The 11,760-nt window shown below is 51.1% G+C and overlaps 1 protein-coding gene across 2 annotated transcripts; it reads right to left on the bottom strand.

Annotated features, from left to right (window-relative positions):
- Nucleotides 1-2,972: 2,972 nt before the first annotated feature.
- ING1 (inhibitor of growth family member 1) lies at nucleotides 2,973-10,218 on the bottom strand. 2 transcript variants are annotated; one of them, XM_027065224.2, is made up of 2 exons: nucleotides 9,975-10,218; nucleotides 2,973-3,921 (listed from the first exon to the last, which is right to left on the bottom strand). In XM_027065224.2, exons 1-2 carry the CDS (start codon nucleotides 10,186-10,188, stop codon nucleotides 3,218-3,220), a joined length of 918 nt encoding a protein of 305 aa, XP_026921025.1. In that variant the 5' UTR covers nucleotides 10,189-10,218; the 3' UTR covers nucleotides 2,973-3,217. The 2 variants fall into 2 exon arrangements, with proteins under 2 accessions (XP_026921025.1, XP_026921026.1); XM_027065225.2 differs by lacking the exon at nucleotides 9,975-10,218 and adding an exon at nucleotides 8,845-9,140.
- Nucleotides 10,219-11,760: the final 1,542 nt, after the last annotated feature.

The raw sequence follows: 11,760 nt of genomic DNA, 5'->3' as shown, positions 1-11,760 counted from the left end.
CAGGCATGGGCAAAATGGGTGAGGGGGGTCAAAAGATACAAACTTCCAATTGTAAAATATGCCAGGGATAGGAGTACAGCAGGATGACCACAGTTAATAATACTGTATTGCACGTTTGAAAGTTGCTAAGAGTGAATCTTTAAAAAGTCCTTATCAACAAGTTTAAACAAAAAAAGCGTAACTGTAGTGACAGGTTAACTAGGCTTACTGGGACGACTTCATAATACATAGAAACATCGAGTTATCGTGTACCTCTGAAACTAAAACGTTACAGGTCAGTTGTACCTTAATTTAAAAACTCTTTTATAAACAAAGAAATCTAAGCAGCCGTTCCACATTAGCTAGCCTGGCATTCATCTATTTTCACAGACTCTGGCCCCCTTGCAGTGTTTCCCAGGGCCACCTCCATCTTTCTACTGTATCTAATCATGACCTAAAGCCTAAAGCTTGACGTGCTGAGTACTCATGTGTGATTTTACTGTTCACTGGAAATAATAAAAGGGATTTAAAGATCACTAAGTCAACAAAATCTTCCTAGACCATCAAATCCAACAGAATCTGCTTCTGTAACGTTCCATATTTTTAGAAAAAAACGCCTAGGCTTTTGTCCTTATGGGAAACTTCATCAAAGATAGGGGAAAAATACCCAGCATTTGTCTTATTCACTTACCCTGTTTTATTTCTCAGAGGCACCTTTTATGAAATAGGGGTTTTAAAAGTGACCCGTGGATGGAGTTAAGCTGTTTATTCAAGATCAAACCCCTAAGGGACAAAGATGGGTTTAAACCCAGCAAAGTTTAGCCTCTGTGTCTGTGTCTCTACCACAGCCTTTTACATACACCAGAACTGTATAAATATGAAGAAATCCAGTATTAGCAACTGTGTTCTATTCAATCTTAACTCCCATAATTTCTTTTTTTTTATTTTTTTTTTAAATATTTTTTTCAACGTTTATTTACTTGGGACAGAGAGAGACAGAGCATGAATGGGGGAGGGGCAGAGAGAGAGGGAGACACAGAATCGGAAACAGGCTTCAGGCTCTGAGCCATCAGCCCAGAGCCTGACGCGGGGCTCGAACTCACGGACCGCGAGATCGTGACCTGGCTGAAGTCGGACGCTTAACCGACTGCGCCACCCAGGCGCCCCCCATAATTTCATTTTCAGTGTTAGCTCTAATTAGAAGTAGAAAAAGCAAATGGAATTTTCTAGAAGGAAAGATTCTTTTGAACTACTTTTATTGCCACTGGACTGCCAATCAAGTATCTTAGCTTTTTATTATTTGTCTAGGTTAATCTTAACACTCAAGAAGATTCTTAAGGGGCACCTGGGTGGCTCAATTGAGCACCTGACTTCGGCTCAGGTCACAATCTTGCGGTCCGTGGGTTTGAGCCTCATGATGGGCTCTGTGCTGACAGCCTGTCAGTGCAGAGCCTGCTTCAGATCCTCTGCCCCCCTCTTTCTGCCCCTCCCCCACTCACACTCTCCCCCAAAATAAGTAAATGTTAAAAAAAAAAGTTTCTTAAATGTTTTTGAAGTTTTGCCTTCTTGTAGATCCTGATATACAAAAAGGTCACATTTGAAGGTATAATCAACTGCAATTCGCATTTCTTCACCAGACAGTTCTCTATAACATGGGATTCACTGTAAAACACTGAGGGATTTCCATCTGGCACAGATAATGTTCTCGGTGTTCATCAAATGAAGTACACACTCAGAAAACAACCTAGTGTTTACCCGGAGCCCTGTGTGCTCCAGCGGCCACTCAGTTCTTCCTTGTGACGGCTTCGTAAGCGGCTACAAGGCAGACTATACGAAAGAAACAAATTCTCTTCTCCACTTACCGCTTAGAAATGTGAACCATATTATCCCCTATAAATGAAGTTGGTCTACATCCGAAATCAGCAAACCTCTTGAGCGCAGGGCCAGAAAATAAGTAATATCAGCTTCGTGGGCCATTTGGTCTCCGTTGCAAACAACTCTGCCATCGTACAAAAGCAGCCACAGACGATGCTTAAGCGGATGAGAATGGCTGTGTGCCAATAAAACTTTATTTATGGACACTAAAATCTGAATTTTATAATTTTCGTGTATCATAAAACAGGATTTTTTTTTTAACCATTTAACAATATAAAGCTCATTCTTGGCTCACGGGCCCTACAAAAACAGGTGGCAAACTGGATTTGGCTTATGGGCATATTTCCCACCCCCTGGTCTACATATATATTCTGCTTTGACATTTATTTGCTGGCAATTAGATAACTTCTACTTCGTTATTAAGAACGACAAAAGAACTTGCTTAAGGCTTTGTCTAAACTGCTGGTATACAAATTTGTAAAACAAAAGTTTAAAGATTACTTCCATCCAAATTAAATATCCTGCTAGAGGAGCAAAGAGACCAAATTTATCTCTCGACCTCGCGTCTGCACAGCTCTCGTGCACACACAGGAAACACACCTTAGTCCTACAGTGGCATTCGATGACCGTGGGACAAGCGCAGGGTCGCTTGGAAATGCACATTTACGCGCCTTATGTAAATGAGTATGGCCACACTGGGGTGTGTGATGGCACAGAGTGATTCGAAGTTCCATGACCAAGCCACTTCCATGTGGTTTCATAAAAAATATGTCCAATCACTTAAAAAATGGCCACTTGGGGAACAAGCAGGTATATAAGATGTTTGCCATGTAAAACTTAAACCATTTCCTTTTCTACAAAATAATCTTCAAATTTTAAACCTTTATATTGAATTGTTAGATGGACAGACATTATTAGAGCAAGAAACAGATTTGCTACGGACTATGTTTGTAGCAATTCGGCTAATTTTTTTCAACATACTCATGAAGTGATGACATTATTTTTATTGAAATAGCAGCTACATGAAATCTCTTTCCACATTTACTGCATTAGGTTGCTTCCAGGCCACCCCCAGCCCAGCCAACAAAAAACAAAAAACAAATCAGTCTGAGACTCACTTGAGTGTTTAATTCAAACCTATATTTGGAGTTTCTAAAATGTTGATCCACAGACCACTCTCTGGTTACACGTGTGTAGCAATGAAAACAAAAGGCAGAGAATCCCGGCCATCCCGACAAAAGGAACAGCTCCTTTCCCAACATCCTTTAAAAATACACATGGGACCGTCTGGCACGTCAGTGCGGGCGGGGGTGGAACACACGGGCTCGTGGTGCTCTCCTCCCTGCGGGCCCAGCTCCGCCAACTACCTGTTGTAAGCCCGCTCCTTTTTGGATTTCTCCAGGGCCTTGTCCATGGTTTTCTCATTCTCCCCTCGACACTTGGGACAGTACCACTTGCCCTTTGGTTTATGATTCAGCCCCACGCAGGAGAAGTGGAACCACTCGATGGGGCACTCGTCATTGTCGCAGCCGATCATTTCTCCATAGGAGACCTGATTGCACAGACAGTACGTGGGCTCGTTCGGGTCGATGGGAAGGTCTGCAGGGGATGCCTCCCTCTCGGCTTTGGCCTTGGAGCGCTTCTTCTTCTTGGAGGCTTTCGCCTTCTTCTCCTTGGGCGTTCCCGAGGTGACATCATCGTGGTCGTGATGATTGGCCGCGTTCTCCCGGTTCTCGTTGTTGCGCTGCCGCCGGGACCTCTTGCTGTTGGTCTTTTCTGCCTGCGTGACGGTCTCGCTCTTGGACTTATCCTGGCCGGCTTTGCCACTGTGGCCAGTGGTGTCATTGACCTCCTGGTGGGCCTCAAAGAGCTCCACGTGACTGTCCACCTGCCTGGTCCGGTTCTCCACCAGCTCCACCATCTGACTCACGATCTGGATCTTCTCGTCCCCCAGCTCCTGGCTCCGAATCAGGGCTCTCTGAATGCAATGTAACACTCTCCTCTTCTGGACACCGTCTGTCTCACGTTTAAATTTCTCATAGTACTCATCCAGCTCCTTTAGGATTTCTGCAGAGGGAAAAAGAAGCATTACACCCATGCCACAAACACTGCTGAACCTTTTATTTGATTCTCCAGTCTAGGAGAAAGCAATGGCGAAACACAGAAACGATCGCTGCAAGATTTCCTAGGATGAAAATCCTGCAACCTACAGGCCTTTCGAGGGGGCACCATTTTTCTCTATTGAAAAAAATCCCTGGAACTAAATACAGATGCCAACACTGTTCCGGTTCAGCGAGGTGCTGCTCAGAGCCCCCCAGGCGGCTCTGTGCATTCGGAAGCATGGGGAACGTTTCTCGGAATGCGCAATGACGAGGAAAAGTTTAAATTTAGGTGAAGTGCTGGCACCCAAACTTTTATTTTCTGTAAAACTAATGATTTATGTCCTATATTTCCATTATTTTATTCAAATATTCTTCTAACTTAAAGGCCTGTATTTCCTTCATTTTAATGTACCGATGTCTAGCATACCCTATTAGAGAATGTATATAAATAGTACCCAGTGACCCAGAGCCTCAGCTTATCAGTCACATCTTTCTCCTCCTACCACGTTATTCCTCCGTATTTACTGAAAACAAGAATGGTTTGTCACAATAAAGCCCAACAACCTAGCTTTGCTTTGAAACAAGGGTGTCACATTTTGCTTTCGCATTTACTGCTTAAGACAATACACATTCATATCTATAAAAACAGATTTTAAAACATTACCAAAAACAAAAACCCTCAGTACTATATTTAAACCTTGTACAGGGGATGCCTGGCTGGCTCAGTCTGTAGAGCACGTGACTCTTGATTTTAGGGTTGCGAGTTCAAGCCCCACATTGGGTATAGAGATTACTTAAAAACAAAATCTTACAAAACAAAAAAACAAAAAGCCCCCAAAACTCTGTACAGACACTATATGATTGGAAAATGTAACTTGGGAAAATTAGGAAATTTCCCAAGAAATAAAAGTTGTTAAATTATCTTGATCGAAATAAAGTAAATATTCTTGCCAAAAGCTATTGAAATACAAATAGAAATTCCCAGTTATTTTCCCCAAACAGTAACAAATCTAAATAGAATCAGGTGCACGTGGCTTAGTCGGAAGAGCACACAAATCTTGATCTCTCAGGGCTGTGAGTTCCAGCCCCATGATGGGTGTAGAGATTATTAAATATCAATAAATAGTATCAGATTTTTTTTCCCTGAAACCCTCTGTAGTCTCTTAAAATAATGCAATTCTACTCTCCAACCAGGAAGTATGTGTATGTATGGGGCCGGTGGTGAGGGGGGCGGGGGAGCGGTCGGTGATGTAGAAAATGTAACCTGCACAGGTTCCAGATCTTATCTTCAAATAGTTATAAGGCATAAACCTAACACTGAAATAAACACAGGCACTTAGGCCAACCCTGAAGCTTACCTAAATGTAAGTATTCTGGGGTGCCTGGGTGGTTTATTCCATTAAGTATTGAACTCTGGATTTCAGCTCAGGTCATGATCTCAAGGTTCATGAGTTCAAGCTCTACATCAGGCTCTGCGCCGACACTGACAGTGTGGAGTCTGCTTAGGATTCTCTCTCCCCCATGTTCTCTTTCTCTCTCTCAAAAATAAAGAAAACAAAAAAGAGAGCTCTGAAGATACTTCCTAATTGAACAACATAGACTATCTGCCACCAGAAAGGAGAAATGCCACAGTCTCATAGCGTCTTAGAGTAATTCTGAAAATAGGCTCAAGGTATCTAAGTTCTATTTCATAGATATTAAAATATGAGTTTCTGCAAAATAATTCTGCAAAATAAAAATTTTTAAATTTTTTTTCAACGTTTTTTATTTATTTTTGGGACAGAGAGAGACAGAGCATGAACGGGGGAGGGGCAGAGAGAGAGGGAGACACAGAATCGGAAACAGGCTCCAGGCTCCGAGCCATCAGCCCAGAGCCTGACGCGGGGCTCGAACTCACGAACCGCGAGATCGTGACCTGGCTGAAGACGGACGCTTAACCGACTGCGCCACCCAGGCGCCCCTGCAACGTATTTTTAAATTGATTGCACATTACAAAACTATTATCTGGTTTAATCAAGTAACCTTTTTTTTTTTTTTAAGTTTATTTTGAGAGAGAGCCAGCGGGGGAGTCAGGGAGAGAATCCCAAGGACGGTCAGCACTGTCAGCGCAGAACCGTACACAGGGCTTGAACTCACCAACCTTCAGATCAACCTGAGCCACCAGAGTTAGATGCTTAACCAACCAACCAAGCCACTCAGGTGCCTCTCAAGTAACCAAATTTCTGACGACAATGTTACTCTTTGATAGAAGAGAGAACGATTTTATCTTACTGCTAATATTAAATTCAGTAAGGTATGGCTTCTTTTATATCACAAGCAAACTTATATCCATGTGAGGCCTCAGTCTTGGGAAAGAAACAAAAATGACATCACAAAATTACCAAGAAGTAATTCTGTTCCCTACACAATGGCTTAATTTCTGAGACTCTCCAAGCACACCGTTCCATCAGCAAAGCCAGTTGAGTACACACTGTAACAAGACCACCACCAGTTCTAACTGCGCGAGCGCCCTGCCAGGACACTTTCAGGAGCTTCTTCAGTTCCACCAGCTCAAACTGCTGCTGACCTTCCTTCTGAAACGCTCCACACCAACATCACTGTAGGCAAGCAATGGTACCACGTTAAGAATTTAAGGATTAAGTGAGACTGTAGCAAAATTTAATGTGATCTGGCCAATGTATAAAAGGCTGCACTGGTGTTCTTTATGAAGCTGACTTCCATTGCGAGGTGGGTATTTTTAAAATACTTGAAACATAACGCAAAAATAAGTTTGAATTCAATAATCCAAGCATATCCTCAAATAACATTTAAAATTGGTAAACTAATTATAATCCATCTTTATGAAGTAGTCTCCAGTTGATGCGTACTAAGCAAGTCTGACCCGCAACACAGGCCCTTCGAACGAAAAGCCCGAGTGTTCCCACGTACGGCGCACACCCCCACATGCACAGCGGAGCCCCCAGGCGAGGGGTGACCATTACCGGCAGCTCACTCGGCGGCACCGGCTGCCCGCGGGCACGCCGTCTTCCCTGCAGGAGCAACCAGCCCCGCCGCGAGTGCAGACTCCACTGGAGACACCTGGTCCCGAAGCAGCAACAAAGTAACTTCGAGGGGATGCTAGATGAATTCACAAACACTGTCATCTTGAAATTTCCTGTAGGCGCTAACGGACGGTGAGGGCGACAACGACTCCCTTTGACCTCTGCACCGAGTCGCCGTCCCGGCTCGCCCTGCGCCCGGCCCCTGTCCCCTCACGCTTCCCCCGCTCCGCGCGGACCTGGACCATCGGCGGGCCCGGGGAGGGAGGCCTGAGCTGCAACCTCTGCAGCCCCGGCACCGGGACGCCGCCATTGCTCCGCGGCCGGAAGTGGCCAGGCTGGAGCCCCTGAGGGACAGGGGCGGGGCCTGGCCCCCAGCCAATGAGGAGGCGGTCAGCGGGCGTCACGCCCCGCCCCGAGAGCCACCGCCTGTGGGGATCGCCGGGCCGTAGGACGGAGGCCGAGCGGGGCTCCAATCACAGCACGGGATCGACGAACACGGCCCACCCCAGCAGCGCCAATGGCCAATCCCAGGCCGGAGGCCGGGCGACCCGAAGACATTCAAATCAACTCGACCCCCCCTCCTCCTCCCCGCCCCTCTGAAGAAAAAAGAAGGCAGCGGAAACAGAGACCCGTGCCAGTCACTGCGCAATGCCCACCCTCCTCCGGCGCAGCAACCAATAACTCAGCTGCGGATGGATAAGGACATTCCATGGGGGACGCCGAGACCAATCATAGGGAGGCCAAAGCGGGACGTTCGCAATATGCTAATAAGACCCCTATAAAAGTCGCTGCGAAGCAGAGACTCGGCTAGAGCGCGCAGGGGGCGCCATGCCCGCAGGGGTGCCCGTTGCGCTCCGGGGCGTGCGGCTGCTTCCCACTCCCCCCCCCCCCCCACGCTTCCGTTTCCCTGCTGCGCAGCCCTGTAAACATTAGTAAACTCCGAGTGACGATCCGCGTCCCATACGCAGCCCCCACTGCCGTGCCTGACCTGGCAGGAAAGTTTCCCCAACAGCCAACAATTCCCAGCGGACACGAACCCTCTCCTCTGTCCGGAGCTCTGGGCAGCCGGGGCTGCAGAGAACGACCCACAGGTCCTCTCCCCTGCCATGTTCCTCTGCAAACAGACAATCTTTGCCCGCGCCCCCCGAGCACAGATGGGCGACTTCCTCGACCCATCCTCCCTTCCCTTCCCTCTCCTCCTCTCCCCTTCCCCACCGCACGCACAGAATAAAGCCCTAGCCCTCAGCGAACTACACCCGGCCGCGCCGCCCCCTGCACGGCGGCCCTCACTCGGTGTCCAGCTCCACGGGAGGCCCGGGGGGCTGCGCGGGGGCGGAGGCGGCCGGGGCCACACCGCGCGGAGTGCCGACCCCGGACTTTATATAACACTCAGATTCGGGACTGGGTGGGGGTGGCTCCGGGGATGGCGAGCAGAGCAGGGGACCCGCCGCCCGCAGCGCCCTCCCAGCAGCCCTGCGCGCAGCCCCGTCGCTGCGCCCCTCAGCCCCAGCTACCGCGGCACATCCCTCCCTCGGCGCCCTAGCCTGCGCCCCCCTGCGCCCCCTCCCCCGCAGCACCCCGCCTCGTCACTTCACTACAAAGAGCGCTTTGCTCGCGCAGCCTGGCATTGAGACCTCTCGTTCCTCCTTCCTCCTCCGTGTCCGGGCTTCGCGCACAAGGACCTTGGCGAATCAAAGACGCTCCAGACCTTTTGTTCCTGCCCTGCCGGGGCCACCTCCGCGGGCCCGCGGCTCCTCCGGGCGGGGAACAGGACGGCCCGCGGCCCCGCGGCGCGCCGCGACCGGCGGGGATGGAGCGGCCGCCCCCGCCCATCCATCCCGCCGTACCTTGGTATTTCGCGTCGATCTCCCGCATCAGCGAGACGTTTCTCTGCAGGTCGAATGGCAGAGACTCGATGGAGTCCAGGTAGTCCTCCACATAGTTCACCAGGTGGATCTGCTCCCCGTTGGCAGGGCTCAACATGGTTCACCGAGGTCCCCGGCGACTCGGCGCGGCTTTCCGCTTCCTCCAGCCCCCGCCCCCTCGGAGCCCAGCGCTGCAAAATGCAAAGCTCCCGCCCGCCGGCGCCCCCCCTCCGGCCGGCCCCGCGCCGCTACATCTGCGAGCCGCGCCGCCTGGGCCCGGGGACCCGGCGCCTGGCGGGCCGGGCCGGCGCTCGGCGGCCTCGGGCGCGGGGCGGGCGCGGGCTGCGCGTGCGGGCGCGCACCCCGGCGCAAGGGCCGGGGCCGGGGCCGAGCGAGCGCGGGAAGGGGCGCGCGCCGCCCGCCGCGCCGCACTTGTCCAACGTGGAGAACCCAAATACCAGTTTCAAACACTTGGGAAACATTCGGCCCCCCGCACCGCGCATGCGCCCCGCCCCCCCACGGCCCCCTCCCCGCGGGCCCCGCCCCCGCCGCATCACGCCCCTCACCGGCCCGGCCGCGCGGGGGGTGTGGCTTTGTCTGTCACTTTGGCTGGGGAAGGGGTCGCGGGAACAGGGGCGGCGGGCGAAGCGCAAACTTTACTAGGAGTTTCGCACTTGGAAGCAGAGCCTGTCGGGCGGCAGTGCACGCCCACCGGGAACGTGGGGAGCAGCCGGCCTCGCCGAAGACCCGGTCGGAACCGACTTAGTCGTGGTACCAATGCCGCCGAGGCCATCGCTCGCCTGGGCTGCCACCTCCCTATCCACACCCAGCCCCTCACTCTCCAGGGCCCCGCCGCGCAGCCGGGCATAAGTAAGGCCCGAAACAGACTGGCAACGCCAAGACCCAATCCGCTCGCCGCCCTCCCTCGATAGCCCAATCAAACCGAAGGAGAGGCGGGACGAGTGAGGATAACCCCTCCCACGCTCTTACTACGAGAAACCCGCGTCCCGCGGGGGGCGGAGGGAGGGGGCGCGCCGTGCAGGGCGGAAGTGGTGGCGCATGCGTACTTGCACGGCCAGGGAAGCCATCGGCCCGGGAGGGAGGAGACCTACCATTAGGCGGCCGGACCACCGCTCCCGGCAACCTCAGCGGCTCGCGCGCCTGCGCGGTCCTCACCGCCTTCCCTTTGTGTCGCCGGCTGGAGCCCAGTGCCGAGCGGCTTGGAGACAAAGGGGCCCAAGAGGGGAGTTGCATTCGTAGCCGGGCTCCCGCAGAGGGCGGGCGATCCCGACCCCATCCCGACTGTGCCCTGAGATCCGATCTCATTCGAAAGGCCACTCAGATCGGGGCGGGGCAGGCGTCCGGGACCCGCTCCCCTTGCCATCTCGGCCTCTCCCCTCCCCCCACGGCCTCTCTCCCCACCCTAAGCTCCCGGATTTGGGTTTTCTGAAAAGCCCCGCGCAGACTATCCCGTTGCCTAGGCGACGGACCAGCGCGAGGCCCGCCGCTTCCGGCAGAGGCCCCGCCCCGTGGGCGTGGCCGCGCTCCGCCTTTGTCCTCGGGGCTCCGGCCTCTAAGGCCACCGCTGGTGCCTCCGGGGCGGGCCTCAGCTGCAGCGGTCCTGTGCAGCTCGCAGGCTTCCTTCCCCCAGGTGGGCGGGGTGTCCTGTCGGGGTCTCTGACCGTGTAGCTGGCTCAGCTCTACCTGCTCCCGGTCTCTGCGGGCTGAGCAGGTGCCCTGGATCCCGCGGGATGCTCCTCCACAGACTCCGAGCCCGGGCGCTCAACTGCTGTGCAAACTGGGAGTGCTCGGCGAAGGGAGGCATGTTGTCAAGAGGCCAGGCCATTGGCGATTTTTAAATTACTGTTATGTTAGGGGCGCCTGGCTGGCTCAGCCCGTGGAGCCTGCGACTCCTGATCTCCATCCAGGCAGTGAGTTCCAGCCCCAAGTTGGGTGTAGAGATTACTTAAAAATAAAATCTTTAAATAAAAAGTAAAGAAAAATTACTGTGTGTAAGCCACTAATATTTCAGATCAGCCCAACTTTTATAAAATAGGTTGTTATCCGGTGGTACTCATTCCAGCGATCGTTCGGCATTTCGTGAGAGGGATGCCAGTAGAGCAAATGAGACTAAATTGAGCTGTTTTGTCTTTGAAATGGTTGGTTCTCGTTCCAGCGTTGTTGCGGTGATAAACGACGAAGAATGTAGCACTTTGAAGTAAATAGATTCGATCTTCACTCTTAAACCCCTTCATCCCTTCCCCACATCAAAAGAATGCTCGCTTTGATAATTGGGAAAATGGTTATTTTACTTATGGATTCACACTTCTTTCAGTCTTGGCTCAGTTTAAAGCAAACGATGAAGTTTCATTTTATACAACAAAATGTATTGGCCACTAGTCTGCACGAAAAGACTTGAATACTATGACATTATGTGGCAATAGAAATGGTATGTGGGATAGAGATAGGATACAAAGTTGAATAAGAAAAATAATCACTAAAAAATAATTACTTTTCTCTGAGAGCAGACAAAAAATTTTAAAGTACTATTAGTAGATCTTTGCATTTATTGGCTCTAGAATGAGTGTTTGTCTGAATTTAAGAATAAAGGTAAGAAATAATTTACTGCTTCCAGGGATAAGCCAGTTTGAACTAGGGTATCTTAAAAAAAAAATTTTTTTTAATGTTTATTTATTTTTGAGAGACAGGGAGAGGGGGAGGGGGAGCGGGGGAGGGGTAGAAAGAGAAGACATATAATCCAAAGCAGGTTCCAGGCTCTGAGCTGTCAGCACAGAGCCTGTTGGGGGCTCAAACTCAGAAACCATAAGACCTGAGCCCAAGTCGGAAGTTTAACGCACTGCGCCATCCAGGCGCCCCTGAACTAGGTTATCTTTTTTA

Source organism: Acinonyx jubatus, chromosome A1, assembly GCF_027475565.1.
Source record: "Acinonyx jubatus isolate Ajub_Pintada_27869175 chromosome A1, VMU_Ajub_asm_v1.0, whole genome shotgun sequence".
In the NCBI taxonomy this organism is placed as follows: domain Eukaryota; kingdom Metazoa; phylum Chordata; class Mammalia; order Carnivora; family Felidae; genus Acinonyx; species Acinonyx jubatus.
The sequence above is the reverse complement of the archived record's forward strand: the minus strand, read 5'-3'. Positions and strand labels throughout refer to the sequence as shown.

Coding starts and splice junctions, on each gene's coding strand:
- ING1 (XM_027065224.2), bottom strand. CDS start 10,188: ATGAGATCGGATCTCAGGGCACAGTCGGGATGGGGTCGGGATCGCCCG. Junction 3,922..9,974: donor GGTGGTCCGGCCGCCTAATG/GTAGGTCTCCTC, acceptor TTCCCTCTGCAG/AAATCCTAAAGGAGCTGGAT.